General features: G+C 45.7%; 1 protein-coding gene across 2 annotated transcripts in view; it reads right to left on the reverse strand.

Moving 5' to 3' along the window:
* Positions 1–2651: 2651 nt before the first annotated feature.
* Positions 2652–14118, reverse strand: part of SNX1 (sorting nexin 1) — a 33119-nt gene continuing 21652 nt past the window's right edge. The window contains exons 6-15 of one of the 2 annotated variants that reach the window (XM_033108240.1): positions 12381–12522; positions 11665–11743; positions 11141–11216; positions 9237–9350; positions 8945–9038; positions 7571–7776; positions 5031–5174; positions 4366–4446; positions 3850–3921; positions 2652–3256 (exon numbers count right to left, since the gene is read on the reverse strand). In XM_033108240.1, the coding sequence (XP_032964131.1) occupies positions 3206–3256; positions 3850–3921; positions 4366–4446; positions 5031–5174; positions 7571–7776; positions 8945–9038; positions 9237–9350; positions 11141–11216; positions 11665–11743; positions 12381–12522 (1059 nt within the window). In that variant the 3' untranslated portion in view covers positions 2652–3205. The remainder of the gene's footprint in view (positions 3257–3849; positions 3922–4365; positions 4447–5030; positions 5175–7570; positions 7777–8944; positions 9039–9236; positions 9351–11140; positions 11217–11664; positions 11744–12380; positions 12523–14118) is intronic. The other variant, XM_033108239.1, reaches the window with a different exon arrangement.

The following is a 14118-nucleotide window of genomic DNA, read 5'->3' on the forward strand; positions in this document are numbered from 1 at the left end:
GACTCCTTTTGTGCCACTATTCCCTGTACAGGCCTCTGGCTCAACACTCCTAACCCGTGAATGACCCTCTTGATGTCCATATCCGAGGCCTGCACAGAAATGCACAGGCCTTGTCAGCCTTGGATGCAGGAGGCTGAGGAGGAAGTTCTGACACCAGAGGAGAGTCCATCCCAAGGAAATAATAAAAAGAGACTTATATCAAGATGATCATTGGATGTACCATAACAAAGCATAACAAATCAAGGTAAAAAAGTAAGTTTCTGTGAAGAAGAGAGTCACAAATATGGAAAAGGAAGGAAACTAGAATAAACCCTATGGGGCTAGACTAGAAGTATCAGTGTGAATTCATGATTATAATAACTAATTCTTTATTTATGTTATCTATCTCTTCATATTTCTATATATCTTCATATTTATTTCCCTGATTTTTTGACCAAACGTAAAAGCAATGACACTCTAGCAGAAATGAGCACACTCAGCACCCACATCTTGGTTTGTAAATATAATTTCCCAGGAAAAGGAATCAAGACTCCTTGGAGAAATGGTTGATTCCAGGTCTGGGGCAGGAAAGATACAAGATAAGCCCAGAATATCTCGCTAAGTCAGAAAGTAAGAAAGTGTTCATAAAATGAAGAGGACATGTTACAAAGACACAGGAGCTTGCTAGAAATCTGAGATGGATGGAGAATCAAAATAAATCAAAGGAATGACTTGCAACTTTGAATAAAATAGGAATCTATTCATCCATATTGATAAATAAGCAGATTAATAAATAGGGAGAAAAGATGCTTTTCTTTAAAAGTAGAATGTCAACCAATAAACGAATAAATGATGGAGTTAGAAAATCACATTGGATAAGGAACAAAAAAATTATCTCCCCCCAAATTACTTGTTCATCACAAAGGGGAGAGTAGTAAATTTAAAATGAGGAAACCTGGCACACATCCACTTAACCAAACGATCAGAGTTAACGTCAGCATTCATGGGACCAACTGACATCACACGCCGACTTCAGATGCACCGGGACACTCACTTCTGTGATGTTCCTGCCCAACATGCAAAACCCTAATCTAGTCACGTGGAACCATGAGACAATCCACGCTGGGGAACATTCTACAAATCACCTGACCTGTATTCTTCAAAAATGCCAAGGTAATGAAAGGCTGAGGAACTCTTCTGGATTAAGACACACATGTCATCATGAGTTACAGCTACACGTAATACATGATTCTGTACCAGGAAAAAGGGAACTGTTATAAAGGACATTGCTGGGACAAATGACAAGATTTCAATATGGACCATGGATTAGGTAACAGTATTTATTATATCAGTGTTAACCGTCTTGATTTTGATAACTGTACTTATGGTTATAACTTAACGAAATATATATTGCAGTTTTGGTGGTAAAGGGATACAATGTCTGCAACTTACTCTCAAATGACTCAGAAAATACATGATAAATATAGATAAAGCAAATCGGGTAAAATGTAAACACTTGGGAAATTTGAGTCAAGGATCTATGAGAGTTCTTTGGGACAGTCCTGTAACTTTTCTGTAGGTTTGAAGTTATATTGAAATATAAAAAGTTACCAAACAAAGCAAGAATCCAACAAGGGATGAGTCAGAATTATGGTACAGTTCCTCTATGGCAGCCTTACAATGAATGACATAGCTTTAGAAATAAAGTTTGTGAAGATACGAAACAATACAGAAAAAATGCTTATAACATACGAATATACAGTGTTGAATGATAAAAGCAGGATACAAAATATTTTGTGTATATTATTACAACTATGCAAAAGCAACCATATAAAAGACTGGAAGGATAAAAATCAAAGGTGGTAATAAGGATATTGGGTGGTAGGAAGAGACTGTGACTTTTTTCAAAAAAAACAAACAAAAAACAACCAACCTGCTGACAATACTTGCTAGCACTGGCGCTCCCTCCTCTACCCCTCAGGTACTGGAAGTCAGTGCTATTTACTGCATTCTCTTGCCTTAGGCTGCCCCTCCCCAAACTTTAACCACCCAAGGAGAACTGACAGAGCAGGTCTGGAGGGCCTCAGGCAGAGGCATCTTTGGGGGTGGTGGGGCTGGGAGTGGCAAGGTTCCCCTGGTAGGCAGTCTGCCAGCCCTGCCCCCCAGAGCAGCTTGGCAGGCCCTCTGACCAGCGAGCTTAAGCAGCTGTAGACACAGCTACGGGGGAGTCCCAGGTCCCAGGCCGCCTGGCCAGGCCAGCACAGACCCCGCTGGAGGCCCTCAGCTTGTGCTGACAGCAGTCGGGGCCTCTCGAGGGCAGGCTCCCCTCCTGGGTGCAGAGTAAAGCTTCTTGGAACCTCAAACGGTTTAGAAACTCATGGATGACCTTATCTAGAAGCAGAGTGCCTGGATCTTGTCTATGGGGATAAAGACTTAAGTCCTTAGCCATCCTTTACACTTCTGAGGACATGTTTTGATAGGTGGCAAAAAGAAGTTGGGAACACAAGACTGCATTAGAAGCCAGGACTCAGCACCCTGGCAGCTCAGGGAAAGTCTGCCTCCTCTGCAGGACTGGTTTTGCACCTCTTATTATAAGAGACATCTTCAAAACACCTTCTCTAAAGAAGTAGGAATAAGAGTTAAACAGATTAAGACCCTCAGGACACGTAGCTGAGGTAGATAAGGAAAAAAGAAACTCCAGTTCCATAGGGCAACAGCAGCAAAAGGTTGTGAACTCCTGTGGAGAGAAACAGTCTAACTGGGCAGCACTTAGGAGTATTCCAGACCTTCCCAACTGCACAGCAGCCTAAAGCAAAAAGCACCACCATTCTGAGTCACGTGACCTGGTTTTAAAATATTTTATTACATAATCTTTCATGGCACCATCAGGAGTAACAGAAAACGTTATTCCCAGTTCCTAACCACATCCTGAAAAATATACATTTGTATTTATATATTTATATCAATACTCCACCCCTATCCCATAATTCCACCACCTATTATAGGTCTTTGCTTAAAGCAAGAAACTATTCTCTCAGGTAAGAAAATATATATGGAAGCTAAATGAAGTAATGCTTAGAATGATGGGGAAGCTTGGTCGTGGGTGCAGGGAGAAGGGGTCAAGTCCAGGCTAGGCAGGATGGCATCGCTGGGGTCCAGCAGAGATGGAGAAGGACAGTGTATAAAAAGGCAGCGTCAGGCGGGTGGCTCTGGTGTCCTCGGTCCATTAGGAGATGGCCTTTGCCTCGGGAAGGAAGGCTTCCCAGTACTTTGCCAGCTGCAAAGAAGCGGGGACAGTAAGTGAGTGCCCCCATCTAGTGGCAGAGCCTGAGGGGAGCAAGCACAGTGCCAAGGCACTTCCTCAAGCGCCTCCACCACCCAAAGGCAGATGTGAGCTGAGGAAATGGCTAGGCTAAGAGTGGACCTCAGGACAGATGGCCGGCTGGCCACCTTGCCCTTCCATCTCTCTAGACTTGGGGCCATCTCTGAACAGTCCTGGTTCTGCCCGAGAGGAAGTCCCCGTGGGGGCCACGGCTTTGCCTGGCTCAATTAGCTCCTCATAATTGGGGCCTCTGTCCCACATACTGACCAGGGCCTCCGCTTCAGGAGGGTCAGGTGGCGTCAAGGGGTTAAAGGAGAGGAGAGTTGGAGTTTGTTCTTAGAAACTACTCATTTTAGGATTAGGGCAATCCTGCTTAGCAAAAGACCCTACTGGATGCTCCATGTTAGAGCAACAGGGCCTACTTTCAATCACTGATCATAGCAGAGCCCCCCAAAGCAGGGCCAGCCCATCCTGTCACAAAGTCACAAGCAGGCAGCTGGCCTTTGGAGCAGGCAGTAGATGATGCAAGTCATGCATAACTTACATACCTGCTGCTGTGAGTACAGGAGTGTCTCAAGGTACTTGATCACGTGGTTTTTGAAGTCCTTGGATTTCTCTTTCTATAGGAGAGAGGATTCTACACTGACCACTCAGACACTTGCTTCTTCCCTTCTTGATAGGATGGTGGTGATTTATTGCTGACTGAGGCCGAACAGAGCCTCAGGAAGTAGAGACAGCAGCTGGAATCGCTGTAATTTCCAGCCACACAGCCTCTGCCAAGGGCGTGCAAGGACTCCTGGCAGAGCAGAGTGTGTGTGTGGGGGGAAGAGACAGGACAGGGGACCGGAGGGTATGTGACAGCTACAAGTTTTGTTCTGTGTCTGTTCTGGTCCAGCGACATGTGCAGGACAGCCACTGTGCCTTAGGAGCAATCACACACACACAGCCATGCCTGCTCACAACGGCAGCTCCATCCATCTCTACTCGATAGATTTGGACAAAACCACCACCACTAACTACTAAAGCAGGCACTGCACACTTGGGAGAAGTAAGATCTATCTCACCTCAAACCGTATCACTTCTTTTCGGACCACAGTTGAAATTCTTTCAAAGTCTCTTTCATACTGAGTCACCCGAGACTCCCACTGGGAAGAAAGAAAGGATCACGTAATGTTAAGGTACCATTAAGTCTTTGCCTTTGGACAGCAATTCTATATATGACCTCAATTGGTCATTATGTCTGCCTGTCCCTCTGGGTCCTATGGAGACTTAGCATGTAAGTCCAAGTCCAGCAAAGGCCACCTTCGGCACTGGCTGGGCAAGAGATGCCGGGTCCCCCAGGCCACACCTGGTCTCTCGGAAAGCTCGGGTACTCCCGAGCCCCTGGTTTAGCTACTCACCAGAAAGGTTGGGAGCCCCAGAGAACTGAATTTGGTTCTCACCAGGGAGGAATATCTGAATCACCTTGGAGCTTTTCAAAGACCCAGCCAGGACCCCTCCGGCAGAGATCCTGATTTGGCAAGTCTGGTGAAATGGGAAGAGAGGGGGGCCGGGCCTCGAGGCAAGCCTGGACCCCTAGACTCATTCTCAGCTTCCCCAGCAGCCACCGTCCTTTACAGTCAGTCAGCTCTCTCGACCTCTGTGGAGTTCTGGAGAAGCTGGGTGGGACAGGACCCAGGTTCATTCAGGAACCAGTGCACCCCCCGCAGAGCTGCCTCAGGGGCCTCACCTCTACGATCTCATCCTTGGCCTGCTGCAGCTTGTCAGGCTTGTTGGCCCACAGAAGCCGAGCCTCAGCCTCCCGCTTCTTCTGCAGTGTGGCCTGAGCATCCTGCCAGCGCTGCCATGTCTTCATGCGCTGGTCAAAAGCAGCCTGTGGAGGTGGGGGTGGGGGAAGAGCACAAGCATCCTTCAGGAGCCCCGCTGGGTCTGCCTCGGGGGGCTCTCCCCGCAGCTGGGATAGGGAAGGACCGAGCAGGGGCAGGTTCTGCAGCCGAGTGTTAGTGCCCAGCTGGAGCTGAAGGTCAGAAAGCACAAGCCTGGGTGAGACTCCTCTCCAAGCCTCCAGTGGGCCAGCGCCATGCTGCTTCATGCTCTTCCCAAGACTGGATGGCTGGGAGCACAGAGGTGACCTGATGCCAGTGCTCAGTACTATGGCTTCGGACGGCCTCCCTCAGATCAGTCAGTCACGAATCTACACACATTTCCTGAGACCTGCCATGTGCCAGGAACTAAGAACACAGCGGGGAATGAAACACATGGCTCTGCTTTCATGAAGATTAAAATCTAATAGAAAAGGCCAAGATTACATTAATGATTACCAATAAATAATTACAAGTATGCAGAGCACAGAGAAAACAAGCAGGGTACTATAATAAAACTGGGGACCTGGCTTAGCCTGGGAGATATATCAAGAAGGTCAACCTAGGGAAGCAACCTTTAAGCTGACACCCACATTACATACAGGGTTAGCTTAACACATCTTTAAACTCTTAAACACACCGCTTTCATCTCATCTACACACTCAATTGCTCTAGGCTATCAAGGCCCCCAAAAAGCTCCCCCAAATCTACTTGCTGGTTTTCCCTGGTTCCAGTCCCTTGACCACAATCGACATTTCCAGAGGACAGCTGTTGGCCTAAGCAAACCACTCTCCATCCCCCTGGCTTTGCAGGCTTCCAGAGAGCCTGGGTGAAGATCTGTGCCTGTGGCCCGTCCCACAGCCCGATTCCGTTGGCTCCTCTTCCCTGGGTGTTTTCTAGGCCTCCTTAGTACAGGTCTTTGCCAAAACGTGCACCTTAGGAAGTGAAATGCCATCAAATTCACTTTCCCCAGTAGTGTCACTACTGCTCACCTGACACTTCTTAACAGCTCGATGTCAAAGGATTAGGTAAAGGGTGACCTCATATCCAAGTAAGTCAGGCTCAAGCCTAAACCTCTGGACTAACAGTGCTGCAAATCCACGTTCAGGGCACAATGGAAAAGAAACATCTGCTCACCTCTCCACGCCCACCACAGCTCATGATCATGAGGGCAGGTATGGGTCTCAGAGCAAAGCCCAGCCTGGCAGTTCTACGCGCTAAGGTGTGCAGCTCCAGCACCTGGGGCTCGGGCGAGGCCTCCATCCCCCCAGTCCACAGGGGCTCACCCCACCCAGGGCTCACAGCCAAGAGCTCTGGGATCCAGCGATCCCAAACAGTGCTTCTCTCTGAAGGCTTCCCCGGAGTGCCCTTCCCGGGGATGGTTCTCCGGTCTAAGCAGCCTGACCAGTTCTAAGAATTCCAAAGCAGGTTATTTTTCCAGCCTTTTATCACTCTGGAGTCAGCAGCAAACCAAACAGCAAAGGGCGAGGGCACTGAGCAATCCCACAGGCTATATTAAGCATCTCTGCTACGGACGAAATGAGAATCCTGGGAGCAGCTCAGCTTTTGACAACACAGAGCTGTCTGGTCAGGGAGGTGTTGGGGATGGGAGTGGGGGTGGTATGGCTCTGTTCCAACTCAAGAGGCTCATACATCCTGGTCCCAAGTGGACCAAGGGCAGACTCAGGCTCTTACAGGACAGGCGCCAGGCTCCCTCTTGGCTCTTCCTGTCTCAGGGAGGTCATGCGAGAGCTAACACCACTGCCCAGTGAAGCTTCCTTGGCCACTCTGAAAGGTCCTGGTCACCGGGGGGAAAGGTGAGGTGCTTGACCTGAGGGGCAGGCTGCGGTGTGGTTATCAGAGTGGACAGCCCAGCACACGAAGGGCTCTGGTGACAAGCTTCCAGCCCCCTGGCCACACTCCTCCATGCAATGCCAAACTGGACCCGTGTAGTTACCTGACTGTCACACTGGAGGACAAGTGGAGGACAAGTGGAAGCCAGCAAGAGCGCTTACAGGGTAAAGCCACCGCTTACTGTTAAGGAGGCAAAGACCAAGACTGAGGAAGTCACGGCTCCCGGGGCCCAGACAGCAGGTCTGTCATGAGCCGCTTGAAGAAAGGAGCACAGGACGCTGTCCGGCTTCAACACTACGGAGGGACCCACGTGGACACTTAGGAGTGGTCTTTTCTCCTCATGCATTTAAAAACTGGCTGTGGGGCCTCAAAGGACTTAGTGGTAACTAGCTAAGTTAAATGGGGTTTTGGGTTCACAGGAGACCTTCTCTCTGAGAATGGAAAAACTTACACCTATTTTGAGGTATAATGGATGAAACTTTCTTGGGAAGGGGAAGAGCAAAGGAAAGACAAATGAAGGGGAAGAGAAAGAGGAAAGGAAACAGAAGCTTACTCGGACGATGGCCAGGAGGCGAATGTAGTCACTCAGGAGCTCAGCCAGGAGGAAGAAGTCGTTGTTGGCCTGTTCCTGGTGGAGCTGCTCAATTTTTTCTTCCACCTCAGCCAGCTGGGAGAGAGCCCGTGACAATGCTGTGTTGTCCTCTGAGCTCCCGAGCATGGCCAGACTCTTTGCGAACTGGGCTGTGTTCAGCGCTAGCTCTGGAATGAGGAAGACAGGAGAGGCCGCTCATCTCACCAAGAAAAGGGACCAGTCAGCTGGCACTGCATGGCATGTCTCAGCCCTGCTGCCCCCTGCATCTGCAGCAACTGTGGGCTCTGGAACCCAGTCACCTGCACCACAGCCAACTGTATTCAGAAAGGGAGGGCATGCAGCTTGGTCACACGAGCAGGAGAGGCACCTGCTGTCCTAAGTTTCAAGGTTAGGACTCCCTGGAAGCAGCAGCTCCAATATTCCTGGAGAGCCAGGGGCCAGTTAATACAAACGGGACAAAGGAACGATTCTGATTTTTATGTCCAAGCTCAGGGTGAGCAGCCTATCTGCATGGCACACTACACAGTCTTGCATGTTCTAGAGCAGGTCAAACTTTTTATGAAGGGCCCGATAGTTTAAGGTTTGCAGGCCACATAAGGTCTTACTTGCTCTCTCTTGCTCGCTCTCTCTCTTTTTGTTCCACTCATCCCTTTAAAAATGTAAAAACCATTCCGAGCTCACAGCAACAGGCCCGGGACCAGATTTGGCCCAGGGGCCGGGCCGCATTTTGCTAGCCCTCACTGGCCTCTTTCTAATGTCTTTTTGCCTGTTTAGATTTCCAATGATCAGCATGTTTAAGGCAGAGAAGGAAAGCATTCAAACCTGGCAAGTTTCACTAGATCTTATGCAAATCTCACCAAAGCAAAGTAAGGATGGGTTAGGAGATATATCTCATTTCCCTACATTTACAAATTGCTTGTTTGACCATGTAGCCAAAGTGTGTGACATCATTTTATGGATATAAGCCACCAACTCAAATCACATCAACAGAAGCCCAGGTCTCAGTTCAACTGTATCTGGAACAGCTTCCCGCACCCCTTCCAGGGAGAAAGTACAATGTCCACAGTGGCCGAGGAAAGACAATGAAATCAAGGGGGAGGAGGGCTTTCCTGTCAGGAGACACAGGAGATATCTTTTTGATCAGAACATCAAGCACCAGGTGGGCTGAGAATTTCAACTTGAACAGCTGAGAGGCTTGGGAACAGCACGCCTTCCCCTCTCCAGCTCGCTGCACACATCAGTTTTGGTCACACGAGCTTGGTCACAGGAGCAGGAGAGGCACCTGCTGTCCTAAGTTTCAAGGTTAGGCTCCAAGGGAACTTCAGAGCTTGTTACCTTTCCTGTGGCTGACCAGAGTTTCTACAACGGCATGCAGTTTCCGCAAGCGCTGCTCTTCACATTCTACCTCCTGGAGCTTCTCCTCAAACCACTGAAACACACAAGGCCAGAGCTTTAATGGAGGCTACTCACATAGGCATAGAGCAGTCGTTCCTTAGCCATTTGTAAAAAAAAGGGACTGAATTATCTTAAAAAGAAAGTCCTTTATCTCAGAAATTTCAGGACCCTCAGGGCTCCTGACCCAGGAGCCTGAGGGGGCAGGGAAGCCGAGAGGCACAGGGCTACTCACAATATCTGATTCATTCATCTTGATGGTCATTTTGCTGACTGCATCTGTGGCTTTGTTGAACATCTTGAGGAGACCAGCGCCACTCAATGCCTGAGTACCCACGGCGCGGGGCAGCTACAAGACCAAGAAGGCGGGGATGGCAAGTTATCTGCTGCCCCTATTTTAGGTTCGGAAGAATTAGTATTCATCAGATGTCATGCCTAAAACTTGCCAAACAAATTATTTGAACTGTCGATTGTTGTTTTCAAAGTCACTTACACAAATCCACCACCAGCATGTACAGAAAGAAAAACCAAAGGACCACGTTAAACAGAATCAGCAAACTTTCCAGCTTTGGATATTGTGTGCAGAAGGAGAGTGTGAATGTTATGTGGCCAGGTGACTTCACGACGTGATTGTCTGCACACCCAGGCATGAACTACTTCAATACCAAGCATGCTTTTATTAAAAGTCAGAAGTTCTTTTGGATTACCACATGCTGCACAAAGCTGGACTTAAGGTCTTGAAAGACTTTGAAGTTGTGCTGTGATTCCATTAGGATTTTCCCCAGTGAACAAAGATCCAAGGACAGGAGCATTATTTATTTAGATTAAGGCTACATTGAGGAATAATCTAATTAAGCCAAGCATGCCAAATATTTAGAAATAATCTGATTGGTTCGGTCTTACCACTATTTTCCTAAGGCATGGAAGGGATGCTGAAGAACCTACAGTATATATAGTATAGCATGCTGAGAAACTGGATTTAGTGCTCAGGGCAGCAGTTCTCAACTTGGGCCGACTGTGCCTCCCAGGGGACATTTGGCCATGTCTGGAGATAAGGGGTTGCTCCTGGGATCTAGTGGACACAGGCCAGGAATACTGCTAACCTACAATGCATAGCACAGCCTCTATAACAAAGAAGGATCCAGCCCCAAGTGTCAGTGGTACTACTGCCCACAAACCCTGTTCTAGGGGCATGAAGTGGGGATAAGTGGGTGCAAAGGAAGAATGGACTTAGGAATCGCAGAAGAGGAATGAAAAGATTTAAAGCATTAGACAGAGAATCTGTAATAAATAAAATTCCAGTTTGAGGGAAAAAAATACCCATATACTTAGTAGTATTTTCTTCATTAGAATACTATGTACTTTAGGTAAATTTAAAAAAATAAAAAACACAAAAAAACTACAAAATGATAATCCTACCCTGTGATTTATTTCCCTCTAGTTTTCTTTCCTATGATAGATACAACGTTGTTTTATTCCAGTGTTTCTTTTGATCCTGAATGACTAACGTGTTTCTACAGCTACATTTTCATGCTGTTTCATGTTCACTTTTTATAATTCTTTTAATATATGCTACTAGCAAACATTATGAACATTTCTGTATACTTTGTTTATGAGAATAACGTATTTGTTGTATTGATATATTTTACTTAATTCTTCAATTGTTAGCAATTGGGCTGGCTCCAATTTTTCAAAATCATGAATAGCCTACACATAGCCTGTAGAAAAAGACTATCCACTTGAATCAACACTTTTACTACATGGCAGTTCTGTGGTTTGTGGTAACTGGTTTTGAACCAACGCCCCTCAGCTCCTGGCACAAAAAAAAGTATTGAATTTGAGCCTAGTAACTTATGAAAGATGCTGAGGACTTGCCAAATAGATCATTGTGTTAATCCAGTAAGACAAAACTAGGCTGCAGTGTGACCTCTACAACTAGTTGCTTTTGACTACAGGCAGAGCTGCTTTTATTTCAAAGGCCGAAAAATACTTGTCACTATTAGGGGGTTTACAAACTAGGCTAGAGTCTGGTACTAAATGCCCTATGTGCATGTTAAGTGTTCAAGTATTTGTTGACTGAAGGTTTCATTTCACTAGGGACAGATACAAATTATGAAATTCAGTTTGTACAATACTAACCTCTTCTTTTTCCAAGAACTCCCTGACATCAGGGTCCTGTAACATGGTAGGATGACTCACAATCCTCTGAAGGTACCTACAGAGTAAGCGGTCATCTGGTTAGTCAAGCTGGCCTCACTGGGTCTGGGTGTCATATAGCGCTGGCAGAGGTACAAGGTTTTTCATTACTTTACAATGTCCTCAGATAAGGCACTTAAATATGACTCTGCTTGTAGTAAGCACATTCAAGTTCATGTTATTCACATTTCTAAAAAGGGAAGAAAAATAACTGGTCAGAAAGAGACCTCAGAGCCTTTCATATCTTATTGTCCACTCCGGGCAGAGACAGAAAAGAAGATGGTGTGTTCCCAAGGTGGGAAGATAAGAGACCTAGGAAAAGTTAAGAGATAACATGGAAGTGTGAATCTTTCATTCATTCAACTTTCTCATCTCTATTAACTCTACTGAATGTCTCATAATTGAGTCTCGGGTTTCAGCTCCTCCCTAGTTCTCGTTATTCAGAAAAATGGTTAAATGGCACTTACCTTTCTAGAGCGGCCCTCCGTTTTTCAAGAAATTCTGCAGAAGAAGAATCTTCCTTCCCAACTTTTACTTTTGTCATTCCTGGAATGGAATTTAAAAAGCAAAAATAACCAATAACCATCATGAATAGGATAAACCTATAAAAAACTCTAGAAGGAAAGACAGTAAAAACAGTACAAAACACAACCAAAGGCCACTTCTATGCCACGAGCAGGCAAGAACAAAAGGTTCTTTACATGAGAGTCATTTGTTAAACAAGTCTCGAAGTGCTGGAGGTTCTAAACTCTGGGACTTGCAGAGCCTGTTTTCTAAAAGGGGCCAGTGGGACTCTGCGTATAGATCAAACATCAAATGATGGTAGTGGGAAGGTTCCTTGCCCCTCACCCCATCCAATTTACTACATTCCAATCTGGAAGGAATAGCAATCACTTACCACTCTAGGATACCAACCAACCAACACACACACCCCCCCCACACCCCCCACACCCCCCGTGGAAGCTAAAACCAGAACTTCCTACTATACCCAAAGAAAGAGAACATGTCAAAACTTGCTGTCTATTTCTCTAGACCTCCTGCAATTTACAGGAAAACACGAGAAATTTTTGTAACCACAAGACTACACTGTTAATAGAAATCGTTTCATATACTAAGTAGAAAGTATACTGCAGAAGAATGCAAAGGAAAAAAATCCAAGCAAAATTAAAGACCACAGCCTTACCTATTAGGCTCTTCTCAGGCGGAGGAGGGACAATGAAGCCATTCTGAGAGTGCTTCTCGGAAAGCTTCTCATAAAGACCCAGAAAGTCACTAAATCTTCTTTTCACTGCAAACTGTTTACTTCTGAACATTGGTAAACTCGTCTTGGGAACAGAAAAAACAAGGTGATTTTATTCCAAATAGGGGATGCAGGAGTATCTTGCAAGTCGCCCAGCTGACATCAAAGGAATCTACTGCCCAGATCCCTGTTGCTTAGCCACACGTAAGTAAATTTAACGTTTTCCAAGGCTGAAAATCTTAAATTTTTTGAGCTATTGTACCCTCTGGCTGTGTGGCAGCCTATGGAGCCCTTCTCAGAATAATTACTTGAAATGCATAAAATAAAATATATAGGATTACAAAAGGCAATGAATTACATTCAAATACAGTTTCATTCCCTGGTTAATAACGCTCACTCTAAGGAAACAAATGTGGAAGTCTAGGAAGCTAGAATTCTATGGTCACCTATAACCATTCATCCTGCACTGACTTAAGGTTATTAGCTACTGGAATTAAAGCAACCAAACTGAAAAAAAGAAACTAAACAGTGCTTCTAAGTGGGGGGGATCAGATGAAATGTCCACACTGCAAACACTTTAACCCCTCCAGGGTCACAGGATCGAGAACTTACAGGAGGCAGGCCAACAAGTAGCAGAGAGACAACATAAAGGAGACTTCTAGTAAAAAAGACTAGGCCTAGGTCACAACGAGATCATTTAATATTCAGCAGACAGGCAAAATTTAAGGAGACTGGCCTTGCCAGTTGTTGGCAAGGAAGTGTATCAATGAGAACTTTTACACACTGCCTATGGGAGTATAAATTGGTGCAAAGACTTTTAAAAAGTTTGCATTCCTTTTCTTCAACATGGGCACGACCCAGGGGAACTACTCCTGGTTATATACCCTAGAGAAACTCTTCTCCGTGTACCCTAGGAGACGTGCAAAAATGTTCATAGTCATAATCATAAAAAACTGGAAACATGTCAAATATTCACAACAGGAAAACGGATAAATATATTATGCTACAATCACACAGTGGACTGACTACAGCTACACACAACATGGATGGGTCTGAGAAACAATGCTAGTAAAGAGAGCACTATTTTCAGCATGATACCACTGTTACGAAACTCAAGAACAAAAGCAAAACAGTATATTGTTTAGAGATACATATATGAAGACTTTTTATAAAGGAAATAAGACACAACTCAGGACAGTGGTCACCTCTAAGGTGTGAGGCAGGGGATGTGACAGGGAGAAACACACAGGTCAACAGTACTCATCTGAAGACTGGTGGTAGGTTTGGGGCTTCATTTTGTATGCTTCATAACCTGCATACAACATTGTGTAAGTGGTGTATGCATTAAATAGGAAAAAGGAAGACCAGACCTGAGGGGCAAAAGGTTAGGGAAAGTATTAAAAGAAGCTCAGTACAGAAAAGCTCAGAACTGACAATTTTTAAACAGCTGATAATAGTTCGGGGCAATCCACCAAACTAGCTGTTAAGCCACATAGTTCCTAAGAGGGACAAGACTATATCAGATACACGGCACGTCTTCAAAAAAACTGATAAAGTTTCACACTGACGTGTTAGCTCTCTGGAAGAAACGTGGAAAGGTGTGGATGAGTTTACCAAGGGGATGCAGGCTTGCTCCATCTTGAGTAAACTTGAAGGAAGATGTTGGCAAAGAAACTAAAGA

Source organism: Rhinolophus ferrumequinum, chromosome 6, assembly GCF_004115265.2.
Source record: "Rhinolophus ferrumequinum isolate MPI-CBG mRhiFer1 chromosome 6, mRhiFer1_v1.p, whole genome shotgun sequence".
Lineage (NCBI taxonomy): Eukaryota > Metazoa > Chordata > Mammalia > Chiroptera > Rhinolophidae > Rhinolophus > Rhinolophus ferrumequinum.